Here is a 25,522-nt window from a genome sequence, read left to right as displayed (position 1 = left end):
CCGTTTGTGGTTAAAAACTAGCCTAGAGCATTGTGTGCTACTAAAAACTAGTGTGGAGCAACATCTGCTGTTAAAACCTAGCTTAGACTGTTATCTACTGTTGAAAACTAACCAAGAGCGCCGTCTGCTATATAAAACTAGCCTAGATTGCTATATAAAACTAACCTAGAGTTCCACCTGCTAGTTATGGCCCCTCCAGCCGTAGTTCTGATCAGGTTCTGTGGTGTAACGCTGTGCTGGTTCTCCTCAGATAAACCTATGCAGATGAACCAGGCCATCTTCATGCTGAACGGCAGGAGTGGATATGTGCTGCAACCGCCCATCATGAGGGACGACAGCTTCGACCCGTTCGACCGGCACTCACTCAGAGGAGTGGAGCCCATTACACTCAGCATTGAGGTAATATTTATCTTTTAAAAAAATCACTTCACCAGTATCCCCCCTTATTCAGTAGCTCCTCCTTTCACCAGCAGCTCCTCCCTTTATTAATTGGTCCCTCCCCTTCACCAGTATCCCACCTTTGTAGCCCCTCCCTTTCACCAGCAGCTCCTCCCCTTATTAATTGGTCCCTCCCCTACATGAGCATCCCCCCTAATTCATTAGCCCCTCCCTTCACCATCAGCTCCTCCCTTTATTAATTGGTCCCTCCCCTTCACCAGTATCCCCCCATACTCAGTAGCCCCCCATACTCAGTAGCCCCTCCCTTTCACCAGCAGCTCCTCCCCTTATTAATCGGTCCCTCCCCTTCATGAGCATCCCGCCTTATTCAGTAGCTCCTCCCCTTCACCAGCATCCCCCCTTATTCAGTAGCCCCTCCCCTTCCACGGTAGCTCGTCCCCTTATTCTGTAGCTCCTCCTGTTCAGTAGCAGCACCTCCCCCTGTTCGGTAGCTGCACCTCCCCTTATTCAGTAGCTCCTCCCCTTCAGCAGAAGTGCCTTGCCTTATTCAGTAGCTCCTCCCCTTCGGCAGCAGTGCCTCCCCTTATTCAGTAGCTCCTCCCCTTCAGCAGCAGTGCCTCCCCTTATTCAGTAGCTCCTCCTCTTCGGCAGCAGCGCCTCCCCTTATTCAGTTGCTCCTCCCCTTCGGCAGCATCGCCTCACCTTATTCAGTAGCTCCTCCCCTTCGGCAGCATCGCCTCACCTTATTCAGTAGCTTCTCACGTTTGACACCACCTTTGGCAGCAGCACCTCCCCTTATTCAGTAGTTCCTCCCCTTCAGCAGCAGCGCCTCCCCTTATTCAGTAGTTCCTTCCCTTCGGCAGCATCGCCTCACCTTATTCAGTAGCTTCTCGCTTTTGACACTAGCTTCTCCCCTTATTCAGTAGCTCCTCCCCTTCGGCAGCATCGCCTCACCTTATTCAGTAGCTTCTCAAGTTTGACACCAGCTTCTCTCCTTATTCAGTAGCTCCTCCCCTTCGGCCGCAGCGCCTCGCCTTATTCAGTAGCTCCTCCCCTTCGGCAGCATCGCCTCGCCTTATTCAGTAGCTTCTCACGTTTGACACCAGCTTCTCCCCTTCGGCAGTAGCACCTCCCCCTATTCAGTAGCTCCTCCCCTTCGGCAGCAGCACCTCCCCTTATTCAGTAGCTTCTCACGGTTGACACCAGCTTTTCTCCTTATTCAGTAGCTCCTCCCCTTCGGCAGCAGCGCCTCCCCTTATTCAGTAGCTCCTCCCCTTCGGCAGCAGCGCCTCACCTGGGATTTAAAAACCCTGACTAATTGTTGGAATATGTATTATATTATGTTGTACTTTAAAGACTACACTTTTCTTTGTCCACGTGCACAACAGTCAGAGTGATAATGGGAACGTGAGGAAATATCAACTGCTAATGAAGGAAAGTGAACATTTGTGTGTGTATTTTTCAGGTTTTGGGAGCGCGTCACCTGCCCAAACACGGTCGAGGTATTGTTTGTCCGCTCATTGAGATTGAAGTTTGTGGAGCAGAATATGATAATGCCAAGCAGAGGACGGACTCTGAAGGTGAACCACTATAGAGAAGAACATCCTTAAAGGAACAGTTCACCCAAAAACATCTTTATTTACTCTCCCTTCACTTGTTCTTCCGTTGAACAGCCATCGACTTCCATAGTGTTTTTTTGATCTTACTATGGATGTAAGCTGCTTTTTTCCCAACATTCTTCAGAATAACTTCTTTAGTGTTCAACAGAAGAAACTCATAAGATTAAAACCACTTGAGTGTGAGTAAATATTGGGGAAATGTTCAGTTTTTGGGTGAGCTGTACCTTTTAAATGTGTAATATGGATCATTTGGGATTAAAGAAGCTGTAAGCATCTATAATTCATCTGTGGAAATGATATTTTCCTGTTTGACCCTCAGCAGACAATGGTCTGAACCCCACCTGGACCAGGAAACCCTTCAGGTTCACCGTGTGCAATCCTTGCTTCGCATTCCTGCGCTTCGTGGTCTACGAAATCGACATGTTCAGTGACCAGAACTTTTTGGCCCAGGCCACTTTTCCCATCAACTGCCTCAAAACAGGTACCGGCTCCAAAATGCTTTTACTAGGGCTAGTTTTGTATAGCAGATGACCCTCTTGGCTAGTTTCTAACATTAGATAGAGCTCTAGGCTAGTTTTTAACAGCAGATGGCGATCTATGCTTGTTTTTAACAGCAGACGGCGCTCTAGGATAGTTTTTAACAGCAGATGGCACTCTAGGCTAGTTTTTAACAGCAGACGGTGTGCTTTAGGCATGTTTTTAACAGCGGGCTGTGCTCTAGGCTAGTTTTTAACAGCAGATGGCGCTTTTTAGGCATGTTTTTAACAGCGGATGGCGCTCTAGGCTAGTTTTTAACAGCAGATGGCGCTCTAGGCTAGTTCTTTACAGCAGACAGCGCTCTAGGCTAGTTTTTAACAGCGGACTGTGCTCTAGGCTAGTTTTTAACAGCAGACGGCGCTCTTTAGGCATGTTTTTAACAGCAGACAGTGCTCTAGGCTAGTTTTTAACAGCAGACAGCACTCTAGGCTAGTTTATAACAGCGGATGGCACTCTAGGCTAGTTTTTAACAGCGGATGGCACTCTAGGCTAGTTCTTTACAGCAGACGGCGCTCTAGGCTAGTTTTTAACAGCAGACAGTGCTCTAGGCTAGTTTTTAACAGCAGACAGTGCTCTAGGCTAGTTTATAACAGCGGATGGCACTCTAGGCTAGTTTTTAACAGCGGATGGCGCTCTAGGCTAGTTCTTTACAGCAGACGGCGCTCTAGGCTAGTTTTTAACAGCAGATGGCGCTCTAGGCTAGTTCTTTACAGCAGACGGCGCTCTAGGCTAGTTTTTAACAGCGGATGGCGCTCTAGGCTAGTTCTTTACAGCAGACGGCGCTCTAGGCTAGTTTTTAACTGCAGACAGTGCTCTAGGCTAGTTTTTAACAGCGGATGGTGCTCTAGGCTAGTTCTTTACAGCAGACGGCGCTCTAGGCTAGTTTTTAACTGCAGACAGTGCTCTAGGCTAGTTTTTAACAGCGGATGGTGCTCTAGGCTAGTTCTTTACAGCAGATGGCGCTCTAGGCTAGTTTTTCACAAATAAAAAATGGTAATGAGTGCTCCTCCTTCCCCTGTCTGCAGGCTACCGCTCGGTCCCGCTGAAGAACAGCTACAGTGAGGATCTGGAGCTGGCCTGTCTGCTGGTGCACATGGACGTCATCAGAGGACGGGTGGGATATGAGCTGATCGTATGTAGAAATGCTCCTCAGTATCTTCATATTACATGAGAAAACTCAGTGCGCTGCAACTAAAGGGATAGTTCACCCACTAATCTCCTGTTTATTTACTCACCCACAGGTCATCCAAGATGTAGGTTATTTATTTATTTTTTAATCTTTAGAAGAACATTAAAGACTTTAAGCTGAATCCATGACTATTCATTTATTGACAGTGAATGGCGACAGGTTTATTAGATTAAAAATAAACACAAACTAGTCCAAATCAATAGTCACACTGAGGTCTTGAGAAGCAAAACGATCACACCGTGTAATAAATTGAACATTATTTATAATATCATTAGCTTTAATCCACAGCCTGGCCAAACAGATATATGCGAATGTTGTACGGGTGCTTTTAATGATGAATAAGCAAGGGTGCGCTTGTATGGGAGGTCTGGTGATGGAGTTTGTTGATGGATATTGGTGACTGGGTTACCAGCACTCGCACTTTTGTCATCAAAAACAGACCGGACTACAACCACACCAGTCACGCATACACAGAGAACTTTTTCCAGTTGCATGTGTTGTCTTAGGCCTTGATTACAACGAATGAGCGTCTTGTGTTTTTGAGCCCTGCGCGTCTTGTGTTTTTGCTGTTGTGCTCGGTGCGCCCGCAGTAAAAAAAAAAAAAGTCCGGTTATTTTCCTCTTTTTCATTTGCCAATCAAATTAAAGCAGAGGCGGGGTTTCCATTGGCATAAGAACTGTCTTTGTGTTGACAAGACGACTAACATTGCTAGTATTGCTTGATCTCAGTGCTGCATTTGACACTGTCGATCACAGCATACCTCTGGATAGGCTGGAAAACTGGTTTGGGCTGTCTGCATTTAAACGGTCTTTCGTCTCTTTTTACGCTTTAATAACTAAAAGAATGCTTAAGTCTATTTAACTGAATGTGTTGTTATTGCACCACAACATCGATGCTGTAAAATGAACTTTATGAAATTGAAAATAGTCACATTAAGCTTTCACCGGAAGTTCATAATTGGCTGAAAAACACTAGCTGTGCATATAGTCTAATGAAATAAACAGTGTTTTATCTTTTGCCGAGTCTAACAGTATTCAGGGAGAGTAACTGAATAATAAAATTAAAATAATTCAATAAAATTAGTCATTATTACAATTACAAACGGTACAATTTACGGTGGCCGAGAGAGCTTAGCGCAAAAGCTCATGCAATTACAAAAAACACCAGCAAATAAAAGAAACGATCTTCATCAGTTAGACTGCACACGTGTCGCAAATTCTCACAACACAAACAACTGAAGAAACGTCCAGCGATTAGTCACGGCACTTGCAGATATCCACGTAACACAACGGAAATGTTTCAAGGGGACCCAAAACCATGACGGACCCTGCTGAGATATGGATGTGTTGTAATGTCGTGTAATCAGGATATTAAAATAAACGAAACACAACTCACCTTTCAAAGACCACCAATCACTTCACTGAGCAACAGTCAGCATAATAACACATCCATATCTCAGCAGGGCCCGTCATGCAGTCTTGTGTAAAGGGTCCATATGTAGCTGATTCGTTGGTTGGCTAGCCACTTTTCTTGTCAACAGTGTGAACGACCCCTTAAATTGCAGCGCATTGATCTCTCTCCGCTCACACACTCATGATGGCAATACAGTGGCCGTGTGCTGATGTCCTCCTGGTTTTTCCTTTGCAGCATGAGAATGGAGATGTGTTGAGTCCGTTCTCTCCGGCTGGGGCGATGGCGATGGCCATGCAGGCGGGCCGCGAGCGGCTGGGCGACTCTGGCTCCGTCTCCTCCACCTCCTCAATGTCTCCTCTGCCCTCGTCTCCAGCGCAGGCTCTGGGGTACCGCGGGCGTGAGGGCTCGTTCGAGGCCCGCTATCAGACGCCTCTGGAGGACTTCAGGGTGTCCCAGGAGGCGCTGCTGGACCACGAGAACAGGAGGTAAAACCAAAATGCTTTCCATCCACAAGTTTTGATTTGACTTCATAACACAAGTATACTGTGTGTCTTTTTAATACAAGTAAGATACAGTCCTGAATTATTAGCGCCCCTGAATTATTAGCCCTCCTGGATAATTTCCCTGATTTCTGTTTAACGGAGAGGACATTTTGTTCAACACATTTCTAATCATAATAGTTTTAATAACTCATTTCTAATATCTGATTTCTTTTATCTTTGGCATGATGACAGCACATAATATTAGACTAGATATTGTTCAGGATGCTAGTATTCAGCTTAAAGTGACATTTAAAGACTTGACTAGCTTAATTAGGCAAGTTAGGGTAATTAGGCAAGTCATTGTATTACAATGGTTGTTTTGAAGACAATCAAAACAAATAGGACTTTCTCCTGGGGTCCGTTTTTCGTACGTGGACTACTCAGTTAGCTGGATTTGGTTATTGACGATTTGACATGATCCAGGATCGTTTCGTTCTTCAAAACTGATCTGAGAGTTGTTGTCATAGCAACGGGTAGCTCAAACCTGCTCGGGAGCAGGCTTATTTCATATAAACCGGATTAGATCGGCTCATTTCAAGCAAAGATAATACTGAAAGTATGTACCGAATGCTGATGTTTTCTTACAGTAGTAACCTATAGATTATATACACTTGGGAAAATAGTAAAATAGTTAAAAAAAAGTTTAGATATACACATTTATAGTTTATAATAATTAATATTATTTAATATAAAATAATTAATTATATTTATGTTTAAATACGTAGATGTTTAAAAATATATATAAATAAAACGCATTTTGCAGCCTGCACTGCCAGATGCCGCACATAGTACAAGTTTACAGCCATACAGTGTTAGTTGCACTTGGAGTAAGAAAAAAATAAGTAAAAAAATAAGGTCAGAGTCATTGTTGACAAGAATCGTCACTAAACTTCAGTAGTCTGGGGCCACTTTGTTTTTTCCAATCCGACACAAAACAAAGCAACATGACAGAGCAAAGTGTGCAGACGACTCGTGCCATTAAAGACAGGCAACACCACAAACTTGTTTCATCATTTAAAACAACGCCACCCTTATGAAGATGCTAGTGTCTGTAGAAACTATGCTAGAAACAAGTGTTGGTAAACGTGGACCATCTACAAGCATCAGCGCAACTACCCAACAGTCTCATGTCGTCATTTTCGAAAGCCGTGCCTTACAAGAAAAAAACGAAAAGACAATATATATATAACAGACCACACAATCTCAATAAACACTTGATGAGACTGTTAAGACACTTATTTTTTGTTGGTCAGTCATCTACAACATAAACAAAAAGAACGAATAACATCTGAAGCACTTCAAAACAAGTCCGCTAACTGTTTTCACGGTTTCAGTTCATATAATCAAGCAGCTCGCCCAAATTATTCGCAGCACTGAGAGTATTCTTAGATGACCTCAGAAGAACGAACTCGGTCTGAAGGATGAGAGAACTCAGAAACTCGTTGTGTGAATAGAGATGCTCCCCGCATGTCTCGCCGTAATGCACGATTTTTAAAATGAGAGTCTGCATAGGTCTCTTCATGCCAGTCTGTTGGATAAAATTGAATAAAACACCCCCGGATTTAACCGAGATCTGTGCATAACAGGGTTTTATGCATCCCGCAATATGGAATGTCAAGAGGGTGGCTCCATAAGGTAAACTGCACACATTTGATTATGTAATGCGTGGACGCATCTCACAGCGCAAGCATAACTTAACCTTTAAATGTCTGTGCTTAATCAGTCATTGATAATGTCTATTGATTAAAGGTTTATAGACAATCAATAGATCATCAAGAAATTGTTAGCATCTTTAAATAAAATATATTAAAGGATATTTCACCCTAAATTCACCATACTCACTATTAAAAGGAGAGTTCATCCAAAACTGAAAATTCTGTCACCATTAACTCACCTTTTATTTGTTCCAAACTGGTTTTATATTTGGTCTGATGTTGAACAATAATATACAATAACTTGTAGTTTAATGTCTTTAATTATTAAAAACTTGATGACCTCAGAAGAACGAACTCAGTCTGAAGGATGAGAGAACTCAGAAACTTGTTGTGTGAATAGAGATGCTCCCTGCATGTCTCGCCGTAATGCACAATTTTTTAAATGAGAGTCTGCATAGGTCTAAAAAAATGCTAATATAGCTAAAAAAATATTAAGATTGTTCTTTTGTTAATTATTTTTTTATTTATATTGTCAGACAGCGAAAACATTTCACACTGTGTTAAATCAGCTGCACAAGGGGATTGGCATGCTGAAAATCCTTTAAAATTGATCGATATAAAGATTTGACATTTGATTCGACTGACGTTTTTTACTGATCGCCCAGCCCTACTGAATGATACGAAACATGATATCCGCAAGAGCGCAGTGCATAGCCTGCTTCACTCTTGTACAACGCTTCTTCAGTAAGGTCTGTTTTTCTCCCGCAGGCTCCGCAGGGCTCGCGTCAGCGCCGATAACCGAGCGTAAACCGAGCGGACGACAGACAGACGGACGGAGCAGACGAGACGCAAGGCCAGCGACAGGGTTTCTGCAGAGCTGATGATGTCGGGACGGTTTGTGTGGGAATGGGCACGGCGGCGCTTTCGGACAGATCTCTCTCTCCCGCTCAGGGCCCTGTGGTGGGCAGAGGGACTCGCGCCGAGCCTTCGCTCGCGGACACACATCTACAAAAACCTGCTTCGCTACAATCTGAACCTACGGCCGACGGGTCAGGTGTCTAACGCAGACGCTCACAGACGAACAGCGTTTCAAAACTGAGTGGGGCTGTATCATTCATCACTTAAAACAAACGAAACCCATTCCAGGTTAACATTTAAGGAGTAATAATACATTTCTTTACTCTATCTCTCTGGCTTATATATGACTATATAAATGTGTGTGGTCCATTTCGCCGTCAAATTCGAGAAGCATCTGCTCTCAAAGAGCCTTTCACTCCAGAGTTTTATTTCATTATTTTTTTATTATTTAAATGTTACGTTTTTAACTCTTTTTAACAATGCGAGTGTGTCTAACATGAGGGCTTGGCCTTTTTAAGTTGCATTTCTTGTGCGTTTTCTTCCCTCTGACCGACTGAAGGGTCTGTTTTTGTAAACAGGCAGATGGCATTCTGGGAGATCTCACTGAAGCAGTCGCTATTCGTCAACGTTTGAACATGTTTTTATTTTACAATATGACGTGATCACGTGACCAGAGAGCAATATCACTCTCCTTTTGTTTGTCGGCAGTCTTGGCGGACGCAAACAGCTCAGGTGGGGTTTTTAAGGCTTTGCAGGAAATACTGTGTGTTTAGTTTACGAAACATGGACCATCTCATTTCACATTGTTATATTTTCCCTCTGGAAAACATTTCTGTGATGTATTCTTTCCCTTTACTCTCTGATCAGTTGAAATGTCTTTTTTTTCGTGATGATTTCTTTGGCGTTATTTTAATTAGATCATATAGAGTGGACGTTGTATACTTCTGTATCGTCAGAAAGCCAAAGGTCGACTGTGCGGGACCAAATGTGTGCGTCTCCATAATATTAGGTTAGTAAAACACCCTGAGCATTGAATACTTCTGGACAAAAAGGACAGGATCTTTGGGATTTGTGTGTGTGTGTGTTTTTTTTTTCTTGTGTTGACAAGAGTAAGGGCATTTCAGTCAGTCTTTTCATTGTGCCATTCGTTCACTGTGTTTTGTGTTACGCCATAGTCCTAATATAGTCATGTATTGAAAAATGACTGGTAAAATGTAGTATTTACAGTTGATGTGTTGTAAAATCAATGCAATGGGTATTGTAGCTCCGTCTGATGCAGTTCTCCTGTTTAGCCAGTAGAGGTTGCAGTATTGCTGCACACGTTGCCTTGTCATTCTGAGAGTCATTTAGTGTCTAACAGACACGTACGGAAGCCATTGTAAACATACCGTTTGTTTTTCTCATTCACTGATGCTTTACCTGGCTCTCCGTTTGACCTTGGGGTCCAGGTGCACTTTTATATTTGTGCTTTGCAGCCCCTTTTTAGAAACCTATATATTTTACGCCTAAGTTATGGCACCATTGCTGCAATATTTATTTGGGTCAGTGCATGACAGCTGTGGAAGAAGCGCCCAACACCGTGTTGCTTTGTTGTACGTTCCCCTGACTGGTCATATGAAGAAAACTGGAACGAGGGGGTACATTGCATGTCTACATTGTCATTCCTCTTTTTTTTTATTGCTATAATCAGTGTAGAATACGTTAGAAAGTTAGACAAGAGAACCGCCGAGCTTTAAAAAGGAAAAGATGACGCCAAACCTCTTCAGAGGGACGTTCCTCTGCATTTATTCCTGATTATTGGACATTCCCTCAGTGTTAAATCCCTGTACTTCTGTTGGCCTTCTGCAGTCTGTACATTTATGTTCTGCTTATTCCCTTCATCATCGTTCATGTGCCTTGGTGTATGTATACATCAACAAAAGATCCCCCGTCGGACATGTATGCCTTTTTCTATGCTTTCTTGCATCAGCATTTTGTTACCAATGTTCTTATTTACGAACCAAGCCTTTTCTGTAACGTGCCTATGCTATATTGGAGGAAGTATACATTTTAATTTTGCTTTTCATATGAAACATAATCAAGCCTGAGAATAAAGTACTTATTCAACATTGACTGGTGTGTTTTTTTCAAGTCAAATAATCGATGATCTTTCGTTCAGTATTAAATTTATTCTGCAAATAATATTTGTAAAAATCATACACATCAAGCCTGACCGTTCCCTCTGGTGAATCTGTTTTGACATTTACTTTAAATTTCGAGAGAAAACAAAACTAAAGTGCTGCGGTATTGATGCTCACCTACAGCATACAACTCCACCTCTCTGAGGCGCGATTAGAAGAATTACAAAAGGGCTCAACCAGAGCTGTGCAGTTTGCGCTTCATACCATCATAAATCCCTTAAAAATGGCGATTAGGAAACGACCATCCAGGGTAAACTTCAACTTGGAAACGTCAAGGTCTGTTTTCCATGAGTCCCAAAAGAAAATGCAGCCGTCTGGTGAAAGGGCGCATCTTGACCTTTGATAATCCACAATGTGAGCGGTGGGATTGATCGTACTTTACGCTAAAAAGAAAACGTTCTTTAGGGGGAAAAAAAAAAAGTCTTCTTTTTGCAGATATGTCCTCCAGTGCTCCTGTTAAACTTCCGTATGACATTAAAAAAAGCCTTTGCATAAAGGCTGTGTGTGCTGTAATCCCATAGGCTGACATCTCTTCATGTCTCCTCTTCCCTCTTCAGTCAGACTCTACAAAAATGAACACAGTATTAGCTGAAACAAAAACTGAGCACTAACTCATCATTACTACCCCTCGACCTCACTACACACACACACAAATAAATATAAATGTTTATATATATATATATATATGGTAGTTGACAAGTCTAGTTGATGGCATCTGTACTATTTAACTGCGCTTCCGGTGGTGACACTGCAAAACTTGATATAGAACTCAAACAAGTGATGTTTCATAAACTAATTTTGAGAGGAGCACGTGATATGATTGAGCACGACTGGCCGCTCATCTCTAATCAGTAATAATCCAATCAGAGTGATCCTAGTTTACTATAAATGGAGAACTTTCTTCCTACTGCTCTATCTTCGTTTGGAAGAATCCCCCCTTCCACCCCATTTCCTCCCTTTTGTAATAGGGGAGCTCTCGAGACCTACCTGATCTCAGATCTCCGTTAGCTTATTGACTGGGCTCAAATATCTCCGAGCTCAGGGTTCTCTCCCGGGACAGCATGCCAAACCTGCGTTAACTGCCAAGCATATCTAAGTGGGAACTCTTGAAATGGCGTGAGAGTGATTTCTCTTCATTTCTGTAGACTTATCTTCATATAGTGCTATTTGTTTCATGTGAAATTGTAAATATTTTTTCCTCTATGACTTGTTGGACATTTTCAATAAATAGAGGTGATACACCAAAGGACAACTAATCTTCATTTGATACTGCAGCAAAACAGTTAAAGGTTTGTAAATTCAGGGACTCAAAGTGCATGTTATGGCCTTCAGTCACGTGATCTTAAATGGGGTTCTTCAACTAATTAAAGTTTTCATTGGGATTGTCTATTTAAAATGAGATTATAGTATCACACCAGGGGACATGGTTTTCAGTTTCAAAATATATCAAGTTCCTATGCTTTTTTTATTTTAGTAATATATGTATGCATCTTCCAAAATAACCTTTTGTAAATTTAAGCTCAAGGTGTTTGTAAATGATTTTATGATTTTCACTTTAATTTATAAAAGTTTTAATTTACTAAACTACTCTTGAGACCATCACATCATAGGACAGCTTTGAGATTTGGCTCAAAAAATGTAAATAAAATAATAACAGCAGGTTGTACAACAAGAGGTCAAAGACAAAGTAATGTTCAACCATTTACTGCATTTTAAATACTTAATTCTATTCGTTTTTTTGTTGTGTGAAACAGTGAAAATGTCATGTCAACAACCAAAAGTGGCAGAAATTTAATCACCTTTAGCATTTGATATGTCAACTGTTGACTTTGTAGTTTGTTCTTTTGAGATTGTGCTGCTCCCCGACTCCTCCACCATTACATCTTCATGGTCTGGACGCTGTGACCCTGAAGCAGCTTCAGTTGGGGTTGCAGATGATCCCGTCGCTTCACTTACAGTGTTCTCAGAGTTTCTTTTCTCCGATAAAAGTTGTGTCTTTGCAAACCATCGGCGGATGGATTCCTCACCTAATCCACTTGACTTGGCCATCTCTTCCAAATTAATCTCATCGAGTTTCCCATGCGTGTCTAGGTGCTCCTGTAGGACGCTTATGTTAGCTTTCTGAAAGTCTTCCTCGTCAACCATGGTCTGGTAACTCTCAAGCCACTTTAGTTGACCATTCTTCAGGACATAGCGGCAATCTCCAAACCAGCGTACTACCTCTGGCCTTGGTAGACCTGTTTTAGTTATAAGTTCATTGTACTGTGGACTACTAGGCCAGTGGGTGCGTGCAAAGACTTGTTTCAGCAGGTGGAGCTGTTCTGGTGTTTTCTTACCTCGGTATTGAGAAGTCTGCGGAACAGGTGTCTGAGATTGTGGCACCTTGCTAGCCTCAATCGGTTGACTTCCCTCTGGTTCACCTTTTCCATTGGATTCGGTAACTTTCAGCATTTTCAGATTTATCTTGATTGGATTAACCTTTGGCTCATTACCAGTCTCATCCTTCTGTTTCTCGGCTTCACCTTGTGTCTCTACAGAGGATTCTTCAGCTTCATGTGTTTTCTCATTGCTTATTTTTTCCTTCTTTACCCCAGTCTCCTCTTCCTCCCCCACATAATCATCATCTTCCCTTTCCGCCTTCTCAGCTTCCTCTTTCTTCTTCTCTGCTGCTACCCTCCTTCGCCGCTCAGCAAACCAACCGTGGATCTCACGTCGAGTCATCTTTGTTTCTGCTCTTAACCGGTCTACTTCTTCACTTGTTGGATCTGGTTCCTGTGTAAAGCTGGCCTCTAAAGCACGAACCTGGTGAGGCTCTCGCTCTTTGTAGCGTATAGCCGTGAAATCTGGTGAAGGGGGTCGTGGAGGACGCCGTGTTGGAGTTGGTGGTGATGATGTCTGCAAGGGGCTAAGAGGTGACTGCTGTGGAGTTTTAGGCCTTTCTGGGGGTGAACCGTTTTCTGACAGGTCCAAAGCAACCGTATCGAGTTGGGAAATGCTACCACTTGTTGTAACAGTCTGACCGCCACCACTTGACCTTGAACCTTTCAGATTCCTAAAATGGTAGCGGCGGTCACTGAACCACTTCCGTACTTCACGCACAGACAGACCAGTTAGGTTTATAAGTCTGTCCACTTCCTCTTGATTAGGAAATTGGCTTATGAGGAAGCTCTCCTTTAGGGCTGACAGCTGTTCCTGGGACTTTTTGGTTTTGTTAAAGCCGGGGTCCAAAAAGTTACTATTGGAGAAAACACGAGAATTCGTAGAGGCAGGACTTGGGGAGTCTGATTTACTTGGTACTGTGGTATCTGTTGAAGTTGCAGATGCTAAGGTTGTGGGTGGAGTGGTACTGGCAGCTAGAACAGGAACTCCATTCTTGCTGGTGCTTTTAGATTCAGAACTGCCTTTATCTTCACTTTTCACAACATTACCACTGCTTGGAATACAACTGCCATTGGTACCCGTTGCATTGACCCTTACATTGCTGTTGCCATTTGACTTAGCAGTGCTGCTTTCACCAATACTGATTACACTAGTCTGGTTGCACAGGTTGCTAGTACTACTAACACTGCTTAAGCTGCTGCTAGTACTAGCATTGCTACTGCTACTACTGCTGCTGCAATTTCCACTACTACTGCTACCAACAGAGCCCAAAACCATGCTGATTCCTTTATCAGCTACCAAGGCTGCAGCAGGTCTGGCCTGCATCAAAGGCTTTGCAGCAGCCTGGGGTTTGGGTGTGACAGCTAGGGTAACTGGGGCACTGCTGACCTGAATACCATTAGCCATCATGGGCTGGGTGACAATGACTCCTCCTTGCCCAACCAGGCTACCTTGTAAGATGTGGGGGATGCCAGTCGTGCCAAGAACTGTGATAGTTGACTGAGCAGCAGCAGTATGGTGGGCCTGCCGTTGCTGCTGGCCATTGGAAGGTGCTGCCTGTATAATTGTGTTGAACATTTTTCTTCGGGCCTCTTCTATTTCCTCAGGAGACCAGCTGATTCCTTGTTTCAGCCTTTGTGCTGTGAACCAGATCTTGATCTGCTCCTCTGGGTACTTGGTAACTACAGTAAGGTAGCAAAGTTCAGCCTTGGTTGGATAAGGGAACTTGCTAAAAGATGTCTTTAAGAAACTGCTGTTGTCCATGGATGCATTGTAGGTAGGAATGCTGCTTAGGGGGATCATCACTTTAGGAAGATTTTTTGTATTAGATGTGGAGCCCGAAGAGGAGTGGGATGAAGAGAGAGTGATTGGGGCAGATTGTTGGCTGAGACTTCTGTTCTGCACAGACACTACTTGTGTCATGGCTGTCTTCAGCATGGGTAAAGCCCCAGAGCCATTAACAATCTGTATGGCTGATGGCAGAGAAACTTTGGTGGCTGCCCCATTGTGTACAATAGTGGGCACATGGGTGACGGTTACTGCAGGAGGGTTCTTTTTCTCCACAGCTTTAGTAATAGAGGGGGAAGGGTCATCAGTAGAAGGATGAGAAACTACAATCCTTTTGGATTCTGATTTACTCTTCAGCATTTTCATGATTGGAGTCTTTGTGATGGAAATTTCAGTATCTCTAGAGCTAGTGCTTTCACAAGATTCGATGCAAAGACTCTGCTCTACAATGACCCTGTTGTCTTTCTTTTTAAGTTGAAGTGTGGTAGTTATTGTACTGGGATGGACACGGGCATTGTGCAGCGCTAAGCCCTCAAATTTTGCAGCACTTTTTCCACAATTCACACAAAGAAAACAGGGGTCAATGCGGAAATCTGTGTGCCCACTGTAGACATGATCAAGGAAAAGATTAAGGTCCTGGGTCTCAAAGTTACATGGTCTACAAGTGTAAAAGCCAGCATCTTTAAGGATATCTTCTTGCCCAGAGGACTGGTCCAAACTTTGACTGCTTTTAGCACTTGCCTCCTCTGTGAAGGTTATCCCTATGTCCTTAGTCGGAGGGGACATGATCTCCCGTTCAAAGTCATCCTGCAGATGAATGGTTTTTACAGGTATCATGCATGGAACAGTGGACTTCCTCTTGCTAGCCATGGTTTGGTTTAGTTAGCCTCCAGTGATTATTTTGTTTATCCACTCTTAAAGAACACAGACCGAGAACTTGTTGATGGGCATGACCATCAGTCCACTATTAGTATTCCATATTCTTTAATAGCAATGTGTCTTGGGCATCAAAGCATCAATCTGTGAAGATAAAACAAAAACAACAGCATTTAAGAACCACAGAATTCAAGCTCAGTTTAATTATAACAAAATAACAAAAACAATCAATAGGCCTAATGGTCTATTACATCTTGAAGCATCTCTTACACAGACTAAGACTAAAGTTACACAATGATGGTGCCTAGACTGAGAAAGTGCCTCCCTTTTAGGTAAATTTTTTTAATGCAAAATTTTTTTAATGTACTTTTCTTAATGCAGGCTAGTTTTTAACAACAGATGGCACTCTAGGCTAGTTTTATACAGCAGAGAGCACTCTAGGCTAGTTTTTAACAGTAGACGGTGCTCTATGATACTTCTAAACAGTAAGACGGTGCTCTAGGCTAGTTTAACAGCAGACGGCGCTCTAGGCTGGTTTTTAACAGCAGATGGCGCTCTAGGCTGGTTTCTAAAAGTAGATGGTGCTCTATGATAGTTTAACAGTAGATGGCGCTCTAGGCTAGTTTTAACAGCAGATGGCGCTCCAGGCTAGTTTTTAACAGCAGATGGCGCTCTAGGCTAGTTTTAACAGCAGATGGCGCTCTAGGCTGGTTTCTAACAGTAGATTGTGCTCTATGACATTTTAACAGTAGATGGAGCTCTAGGCTAGTTTTAACAGCAGATGGTGCTCTAGGCTAGTTTTTAACAGCAGACGGCTCTCTAGGCTAGTTTTAACAGCAGATGGTGCTCTAGGGTAGTTTTAACAGTAGACAGCGCTCTAGGCTAGTTTTTAACAGCAGATGGTGCTCTAGGCTAGTTTTAACAGTAGACAGCGCTCTAGGCTAGTTTTTAACAGCAGATGGTGCTCTAGGCTAGTTTTAACAGCAGATGGTGCTCTAGGGTAGTTTTAACAGTAGACAGCGCTCTAGGCTAGTTTTTAACAGCAGATGGTGCTCTAGGCTAGTTTTAACAGTAGACAGCGCTCTAGGCTAGTTTTTAACAGCAGATGGTGCTCTAGGCTAGTTTTTACAGCAGATGGTGCTCTAGGCTAGTTTTTAACAGTAGACGGCGCTCTGGGCTAGTTTTTAACAGCAGATGGTGCTCTAGGCTAGTTTTAACAGTAGACGGCGCTCTAGGCTAGTTTTTAACAGTAGACAGCACTCTAGGCTAGTTTTTAACAGTAGACAGCGCTCTAGGCTAGTTTTAACAGCAGACAGTGCTCTAGGCTAGTTGTTAACAGCAGACGGTGCTCTAGGCTAGTTGTTAACAGCAGACGGTGCTCTAGGCTAGTTGTTAACAGCAGATGGTGCTCTAGGCTAGTTGTTAACAGCAGATGGTGCTCTAGGCTTGTTTTTAACAGTAGACAGTGCTCTAGGATAGTTCTTAATAGCAGATGGCGCTCTAGGCTAGTTCATGCTCATTAGGAAGAGCACTTTTGTGTTCAGCTGAATTACGCAAGTTGGCTTCTATGTGAAGATATTAAGGTGAACACAGCTCACTTTGAGCACTCCTGTAATTTGCTTAAAATCTCTCCTAACTTTATTAACGATTATTTTAGGTTCAAATGGTATTCATAAGGAATTGGACACAAGCAGAGTATGTCTGTTTGTAAAGCATACAGGACCATCTGCTGTTTAAAGCGAGCTCAAAATTGATTTAAGAGATAATAATAGAGCTGCTTCACCACACAACACCCTATCCCCACTAAAAAAGCTTAACATATTATAGTTTGTGAATGACAATCATACAGAACTAACAGAGGCAATGGTCTTTGCAAAAATCTCAGAAAAACAAAGTTCAACAAACAGCTCAGTTCAACAATGCATTCACTAAAAAAAACCTGGAACTGAAAAACTGATCAAATGTTGTCAGGTCTGAGAAGACCCAATTTCTGCTGCAACAAATTTCGAGGCATGTTTAGAATTTGGCATAGAACATGAATGCATCCCCAAGTTCATTTCAGCTTCTAATGGCTTGCTAACTACTGCCAAGGCCTACTAGAAATATAGGTCACGTCAATCAGATTCAATCATCTTAGACTGCAGCAAGCAAACACGCACAGGAACAGGGCAGCAGTTTTCAGCAGCAAGTTAAACCTCAAAAGCATTGGGGTTTTGGGGGCCACAAATTAGCAGAACACATTGTTACGAAACAGGTCTGAAACCAAAACAGGAAACGCTTCAGATTTTATAAATTAAGAATACAACAGAGCCCACTTTAAATGATTACCAAGGCCAATGGGAATACTTTTAAATGCTGTAAACACTATCTAGACCCCAAAAAGTTTAGTATCCACTGACAGCCCTTCTATAGTAATGTTGCATCCCGACCGAGTAAATCATTTTGAAAGCAACGTATAAAGGACTAGAATTTTGGTAGATTTGGCCAGTGCTTTAATCGGGCTAGGCCGGGCCAATAGCCCAGGAGGTTGAGAAATGAGGCCGAAATCATGTCGCGTTTCCACTGTCGGGCTAGTTGCTCGCAGCGCGTCACGCAAACACCGCCCCCAGAACGTCCCCCGAATCAAACGTCACACAACCCGTCACACAACCCGCCCACTTCAGCGGCAACAAAAAACTCAAATTATAACCACAAACACAACCTGGCGTCACTACGAGAGCTGGAAGATGGAGAACACCGAAGCGATTGCTTTTTTACTGTTTGTGGTCTGTTGGTGTAAGGCCAGACAGCGATCCCTGGATAAGGACATTCGAGTTCGGCGGCATTTACTTCGAACACAGATTTTGGCTGCAAGGCTAGCGCGATAGCAAAACAAATGTAAGGGAAGAAAGCATCTTGCCTCCTCTTTACCTGAAAAAACTCCGCCTTTGTACGTAACCCCGCCCCGAAGCCCCAGTTGGCCCTCCTTGGCCCAAGGTATTCGGCGGGCCGAAAAAGGCCGGACGCTGGCCCCAAGGAAGCCCCGCTTTGGCCTGATTACGCCCCGGAAGTGATAGTGGAAACGCGACTGGCCTTGGCTCGCTCGCTTTAGGCGCGATAGTGGAAACGCGGCTATTCTACATTGTATAAGCGCTATACAAATAAAGGTGAATTGAATTGAATTGAAACGCAGAGCGGGTGAGCTCATGGCCCCGCCCCCTTGTTACGTTGGGCGGGAAGCCGAAACTAATTTACATGTGAAGCAACACACCCCTAAATCAGCGAGCTGTGTACACGCCCCCAACATGACACTTTTTACCACATTATAATAAAACAATCTGAATTGTGTTTTAAACTGAACCTAAACTGGCACACTCAGAACAACCATAATATTAATATTAAATCATAAAAAAGAGGTAAACTATGTGCCCTTTAAAACAGAATCACATGACATTTTTCAATGCACATGCTGGAATTTACTCAGTAAATGTGTTTCCATTGTAGTTCATGCATATTTTTTCTTATCGCATGAAAAGTTTATCCTACTCAGTTGTGCACATACATATTTTATGCACATTTATTTCATTTAAGCACATTGTGGTGTTTCCATTATCAACTTTATGCAATTTTCCACATGAAAATAGTCAACTGATAACAGCTTCAGTATCACTATTTCATGAGCTGTGCACGTTCTTACAGCAGCATCAGCCGATCAACACTGTCATGATATTGTTCAGCAGCTTTAGACTCTGGAGTCACATTTATTCTTCAGGTGACCACCTCAAGACCTCCTATGAGCCCAGAAGCAAAGATAGCAGATTTCAAATCATGCACTTTTCGGTGATCATGTGTTTGCCAGCGGTAAGCGTGGATTCACCCCTGAAAATGGCACACACGTCCACCGATCTCCTGTTTTTCCAGCAGAGGTAAATGCCCTTATTTAAATGATTCAGCACGTCTTGAAGTGGTTAAGAAATCATTTTATGGTCAAAGTTGGCCCTCACTTTTGCATTATACTCTGGTATAGTCATCCTCTAAACTGGACTCGTTTACCCGGAGACAATTCAGCACACCCATAATCACAATAACCAAAAAGTAGGTAGCCATCATCCTTATTTATCAAGCTACTCCTCGAGTATAATCATCAACACAAACACATTACTGTTCATTTTATTTATTTATTTATTCACTTAGTCATATTTTGTTTTCATTTATTTATTTTTTGTCTGTTTTATTCATTCATTCATCTGTTATGTTTTGTTTTATGGGGCTTAAATGTTCACTTACAACTGAAGGCAGAATTATTCGGCCTCCTGTGATTTGTTTTTCCAATATTTCCCAAATGATCTTGAACAGATTCAGGAGTTTTTCACAGTATTTCCTATAATATTTTTTCTTCTGGAGAAAGTCTTATTTGTTTTATTTCAGCTAGAATAAAAGCAGTTTTTATTTTTTTTTTTAAAACCATTTTAAAGGTCAATATTATTAGCCCCCTTAAGCAATATTTGTGTTTGATTGTCTACAGAACATACCACTGTTACACAATGACTTGCCTAATTAACCTTACTTTAAGCTAATTAACCTAGTTTGGAAAAGTCAAGGTTTTATAAAAAAAAAAATATATATATATATATATAATAAATAAATAAATTAACAAACAAACAAACAAACAAACTCATTCATTCATTCATTCATTCATTCATCCATCAATCAATAAATAAATAAATAAATTAATTAATTAATTAAAAAAGTAATAAATAAATAAAAATAAATACATTTAAAAAAAAATAAATCGCTAACATTTTTCTGTTATACCATTCCTATGTTTTAATGTGATTGTTAAAACTATTTTATTTAGTTGTTTAGGGCACCACCAGTATCTCCAGCAGAAAAGGACCCTCCTCATCAAAAGCTACTGGTCAGCACTAGGCATGGACCGGTATAAGATTATGACGGTATGATAACCTTGGATAAAAATATTATGGTTTTGCGGTATTGTGATTACTGATTACTGTTTTTAAATGTCTGGGTAATAACAGTAATTTTTTAATAATAAGTAATTATAATTAAACAAGTAATTTTTTTTAATTATAAAGTTTTATTAATAAAGATAACTTATTAATCAAAACTTTAATAAAGATTAAATAATCTACAATGAAGACTATGTAGTGTTGATTATTCTGTACCAGAATAGTGAATACCTGAAAACTATCATCCACTTTTATCTTTACTATATATTATTTATCTATGCTTGTAATTGATTTTGTTATATATTATTCGAGATTCACTCCCCTACTAAATCTCACCAATAAATCTAAATAAACCTGTTAGATCATCTGGTGAAATTGTATTCACATCGCAATATACATCACAGAAATACAAAATACCGTAATGTCAGATTACTGTTTTTAAATGGGTAAAAAAAACTAAAAAATAAAAATAAAAGGAATAAAAAAAATAAAAAACCTTTTTTCCCTTTCGAACACAATATATTTTATTTTGAGCAAAATATAAAATATTTTGGATTAGTAAACATGTCAGGCTAAATAACTCAAATGAATCATGGACTTCTGCTGTCTTCATTTGTTTCAAAAACAGCTTTGTTTTACAATGTAAAATGGCATCTTTGGATATCTTTTCTGCCAGAGATCCTGAAAAAAAGTCATACACATACATTAGGAATGGTATAGCAGAAAATTCTGGCCGTTTTAAAACCTTGACTTTTCCAAACCACAGTATACCTTGAAAAACGGTTATCGTCCCATGCCTAGTCAGCACACGACTCATCTGAAAAACAAATCGCTTATAAACCAACATCCAACATGCTGTAGAGCTGAACAGTGCAGTGGTTTTACTTTATATCCAGAGAAAAGCAAGATCTCCAAACATGCCTTTTTAAGAAATCTGTCTTTTAGAAATGAATGATCATTAATGTATTTTAATTAAGTAGCCTGACACGTTTACTGCTCCAAAATCATTTAAACGTTTCTTCAAATAAAATATGTTGTGTTTAATGGGACAAAAAAAGCTGACATTTTAAAAAACCATATTGTAGAGCAGCAATCTCAATACTGTGATATTTTTATCCAAGATTATCATAGCATCAGAATCTAACACCAGCCTATGATGCCTAATGCTGAAACACCTCGCTGCTTCCTGCCGCAGATAATAGCCCCTCCCTGAATTCCCAACACATGTGTACACCAGGGCTCGCACCTCGGCCCGAATGGATTCTCCCAGCCCCCACTCCTGTGTGTGTGTGTTTCTCGTCCTCAGGGTCTGACCCGCATGATGGATTTCAGGCCCGCCTACAGCACGGCCTCTTTGTGTCGGTTATGTGACCCATCAGCGCTGGCAGAGCTAAATGGCAGCGCCAAAACAAGCAGCAGCGAAGGGCATTTACTACTACTTCGGTTTTTTATAAGCTTTATTTATGGAACACAAGTGAACAGCATTCGCCGTACACAAATGCGCAACTTTATTATGAACATACAGTTGAAGTCTGAATTATGAGCCCCCCTGTATATTACCTCCCCAATTTCTGTTTAACGGAGAGAAGATTTTTACAACACATTTCTAATCATAATAGTTTTAATAACTCATTCCTAATAACTTTTATTATGTTTTTTAATTTTTTATTATTTATTTTCTCTTTGTCATGATGACAGTAAATAATATTAGACTAGATATTCTTCAAGACACTTCTATACAGCTTAAAGAGACATTTAAAGGCTTAACTAGGTTAATTAGGTTAACTAGGCAGGTTAGGGTAATTAGGCAAGTTATTGTATAATGATTGTTCGTTCTGAGTCTATTGAAAACAAAACTAGCCTAAAGGGGCTAATAATATTGACCTTAAAATGGGTTTAAAAAAATTAAAAACTGCTTTTATTCTAGCTGAAATAAAACAAATAAGACTTTCTCCAGAAGAAAAAATATTATCAGACATACTGTGAAAATTTCCTTGCCCTGTTAAACATCATTTGGGAAATATTTAAAAAAGAAAAGAAAATCTAAGGGGGGCTAATAATTCTGACATCAGCTGTGTACATTGTGAGCTAGTAGCTACATTATTCTGATGCATCTGGATATATCAGACTTATTATTTATTTGTTATAATATTTACTGGAGGAAATATTTATACCTACTGTATGCTGTATACATGATAATAGAATATTATGATTGTTTTCAATAATATTCAGCATAAAAGAATGTAATAAATGAAAGCTGTTGGAGTATCAGTTGTTGGAAAGTAAGTATAATGTGTCGTTTATAAGTTCTGTGTCAAAGCTTATAATACTGCAACACCAATTAAAGCAAACAACAAAATGATTCAATATAAGGAAAGTTCTAAATATTAAAGTTCTGGGTTGCATTTCTATTGGACGTTGTTGCCATCTTTAAGTACCTTAAAAATAATTTTGCCCAATTTTTTTTTTTACTGCATTTTAATTAAAGCCATTCTTAGAAAAGAAAAAGAGGCAACAGATTTTTATATAGATCTATCATGCGTGCAGTAGAGGGTTAAATGTCACTGTAAGCTGAATACTAGTATCTTCAAATATTATTTACTGTCATCAAGACAATGAGCCCCCCTGTATTTTACTTCCCCAGGTTCTGTTTAATGCAGAGAAGATTTTTACACCACTTTTCTTATCATAATAGTTTTAATAACTCATCTCTAATAACTGATTTCTTTTATCTTTGCCATGTATGACACCGGTGTACCGCCCACCCCTACTGAGCAGTAGTTTTTGATGTGAATGGTCCACTTTTCTGCTGGTGATACTGGTGCCCTAAACAACGGTTTAACAGAAAATTAAAACCTCGACTTTTCCAAACCTCACCTTGGAACCGGTTACACTGTAAAAAATAAATCCGTAAAATTTACGGTAAAAAAACAGCAGCTGTGGTTGGAAGTATTTTACCGTTAAAAGTACGGTACAAACCATAAACATAATTTCTCATTTTTACAGTAAACTACCGCATTTCATTAAAAAATAGAGGTAATATGTCTGTATTTTGAATTAAAACCATCTATACATGTTTTGTTTCACAAATAGTAACACAGCCATATGCAGATGGTGATGAGAAAGTCACATAATGACCCAATGCTCATCACAAACAACTTTTCCCACAAGCGGAGAAGTGTATCAGTGTGTAGAAGCTGCTCAGTGTCATTCATACAGCTACTAAACACCAGTATAGTAACACACATGAAACTAAAGTCATGAAATAAACATTGTTTATCAATATTAGATCTCTAATGTACATCACTGATGGGGAAACAACTAAGAAGATCCAAAGTAATGTCAACAAAAAGCATAAAAAGTCATGTGCCATGCAGGGAATTGTGGGAAATTTAAGGTTATTCGCCATATATAATAAGAAAACATACTGTTTACCAGGTTCCGGATTTTTACTGTTGTATTTTTACAGTTTTTTACCGTTGAAATCACGGCCATTTTTTACACCCCATACCTAGTTTCAGCAAGGACTTTTTTTTGCCTTGATACCAGCTCCCCATCCACACCACCCCCATCACACACACACCCTTTTTTCACCCTCATCCAACAATCACAGAGCCGTTACACCCCCGTCTCCTCCTGCGAGGCTCTGGAATGTTCCACCATGAGCTGTTTAGCGAGTTTTGGTCAACCTGGAGCCAAGCTGCCGTCTGTGGCTCTTGAGTAATCGCTGGACACACGAACAAGCACAGCGCCAGGCAATATCTGCTAACAGTAATACGATTTATTAGATCAGAATGAGCTCCGAGATCAAGATTATGAGGGGGTAACACTGTAACAAATATCTGCTCGTGAACAGTTCCCATATTGTGCGTTTTCCGTTTGTGAATCGCATTATGGGATGTTGATCTCTGCTCTGTTAAACTGTAGAGTTGAATTTTCAACAGCAAGAGTCAACAAAGTGACTTTTATTGACATTTTAGTAGTTTGAAATAATGTATAAGAAATCATATATTGAGAAATGAGTCTGTAAAATAAGAGAAGATCTGCTGGCAGTTCATTACAGGGTGTGTGTAGCGTAATATACAACACCAACCCAGACAATAGATCACTTTAAACTATTATAAATGTTCAGAAATGTCACTTTTACCTTTTTTTAAGGTGGAAAGAAAGAAAAAGAAAGCTGAAGGTCTCATAGTGCAATTCAAAGGCATAAATAAATGAGGAAAAATAAAAAGATGAATCACAAAATATGGAAAAGTGCTCATTTACTGATATGTCTAACAGTGTAGCTGGACAAAAGCATGCTAAATCAAACACTGCACTTGTTTTTTTGTTTGTTTTGTAGTCAGAATTGGATTATTGGCTGATTTGTTCTACAGTTCACTCAAAAATGAAAATGTCCTCACTATTTACTCGTCTCCACGTGGTTCTGAACCTTATTTTTTTGCTATTTCTGCACAAAATGTACAAAAAATAATAGTAAAATACATTTATTTTCCTTCGGCTTAGTCCCTTTATTCATCATGGGTCACCACAGCGGAATGAACCGCCAAGTATTTCAGCATATGTTTTACGCAGCGGATGCCCTTCCAGCTGCATCCCATTTCTGGCAAAAACCCATACACTCTCATTCACAAACATACAATACGGACAATTTAGTTTTACCAAATTCACCAATAGCGCATGTGTTTGTACTGTGGGGGAAACCGGAGCACCCGGAGGAAACCCGCGCCAACACGGGGAGAACATGCAAACTCCACAGAGAAATGCCAACTGGCCCAGCCGGGACTTGAACCAGCAACCTTCTTTCTTTGAGGGGATTTGGATTTCTGGAGGCGCAGATTACACGTGGGCTTAGGCCTCATCTACACTAATACGTTTTCGTTTTAAAACGCATAAGTTTTGCTACGGTTACGCCATCTGTCCACACTACCCCAGAGTATTCGAGTGGCGAAAATGGAGAATTTTGAAAACGCTGAAGAGGCTGTTTTCATTTTAAAATGCTGCTTCTTCGTGACAGTGTGAATGGGGAAAAACGGAGACATCTGAAAACATTCGTTTATCTGGTAGGGGCTTTTCCTCAATATTAAGTAGCCTACACAAAGTTCAGACTTCGCAAGTTTGATAAGGAAAACAAA

General features: G+C 40.8%; 2 protein-coding genes across 3 annotated transcripts in view; one reads left to right on the top strand and one right to left on the bottom strand.

The window, feature by feature from the left end:
* plcg1 (phospholipase C, gamma 1) overlaps nt 1-10,324 on the top strand; it is an 89,741-nt gene extending 79,417 nt beyond the window's left edge. Inside the window, exons 28-33 of one of the 2 annotated variants that reach the window (XM_056449261.1) lie at nt 251-399; nt 1,865-1,979; nt 2,341-2,499; nt 3,581-3,687; nt 5,392-5,642; nt 8,123-10,324. In XM_056449261.1, the coding sequence (XP_056305236.1) occupies nt 251-399; nt 1,865-1,979; nt 2,341-2,499; nt 3,581-3,687; nt 5,392-5,642; nt 8,123-8,162 (821 nt within the window). In that variant the 3' untranslated portion in view covers nt 8,163-10,324. Of the gene's footprint in view, nt 1-250; nt 400-1,864; nt 1,980-2,337; nt 2,500-3,580; nt 3,688-5,391; nt 5,643-8,122 lie in introns of both variants that reach the window. The other variant, XM_056449260.1, reaches the window with a different exon arrangement.
* The window catches only part of zhx3b (zinc fingers and homeoboxes 3b), a 28,323-nt gene continuing 13,094 nt past the window's right edge, over nt 10,294-25,522 (bottom strand). Inside the window, exons 2-3 of the mRNA XM_056449263.1 lie at nt 12,192-15,579; nt 10,294-10,956 (exon numbers count right to left, since the gene is read on the bottom strand). Of these exons, the coding sequence (XP_056305238.1) occupies nt 10,946-10,956; nt 12,192-15,429 (3,249 nt within the window). The 5' untranslated portion in view covers nt 15,430-15,579 and the 3' untranslated portion in view covers nt 10,294-10,945. The remainder of the gene's footprint in view (nt 10,957-12,191; nt 15,580-25,522) is intronic.

This window comes from Danio aesculapii, chromosome 23 (assembly GCF_903798145.1).
Source record: "Danio aesculapii chromosome 23, fDanAes4.1, whole genome shotgun sequence".
NCBI lineage: Eukaryota > Metazoa > Chordata > Actinopteri > Cypriniformes > Danionidae > Danio > Danio aesculapii.
This window is presented reverse-complemented; position numbering and strand designations above follow the sequence as displayed.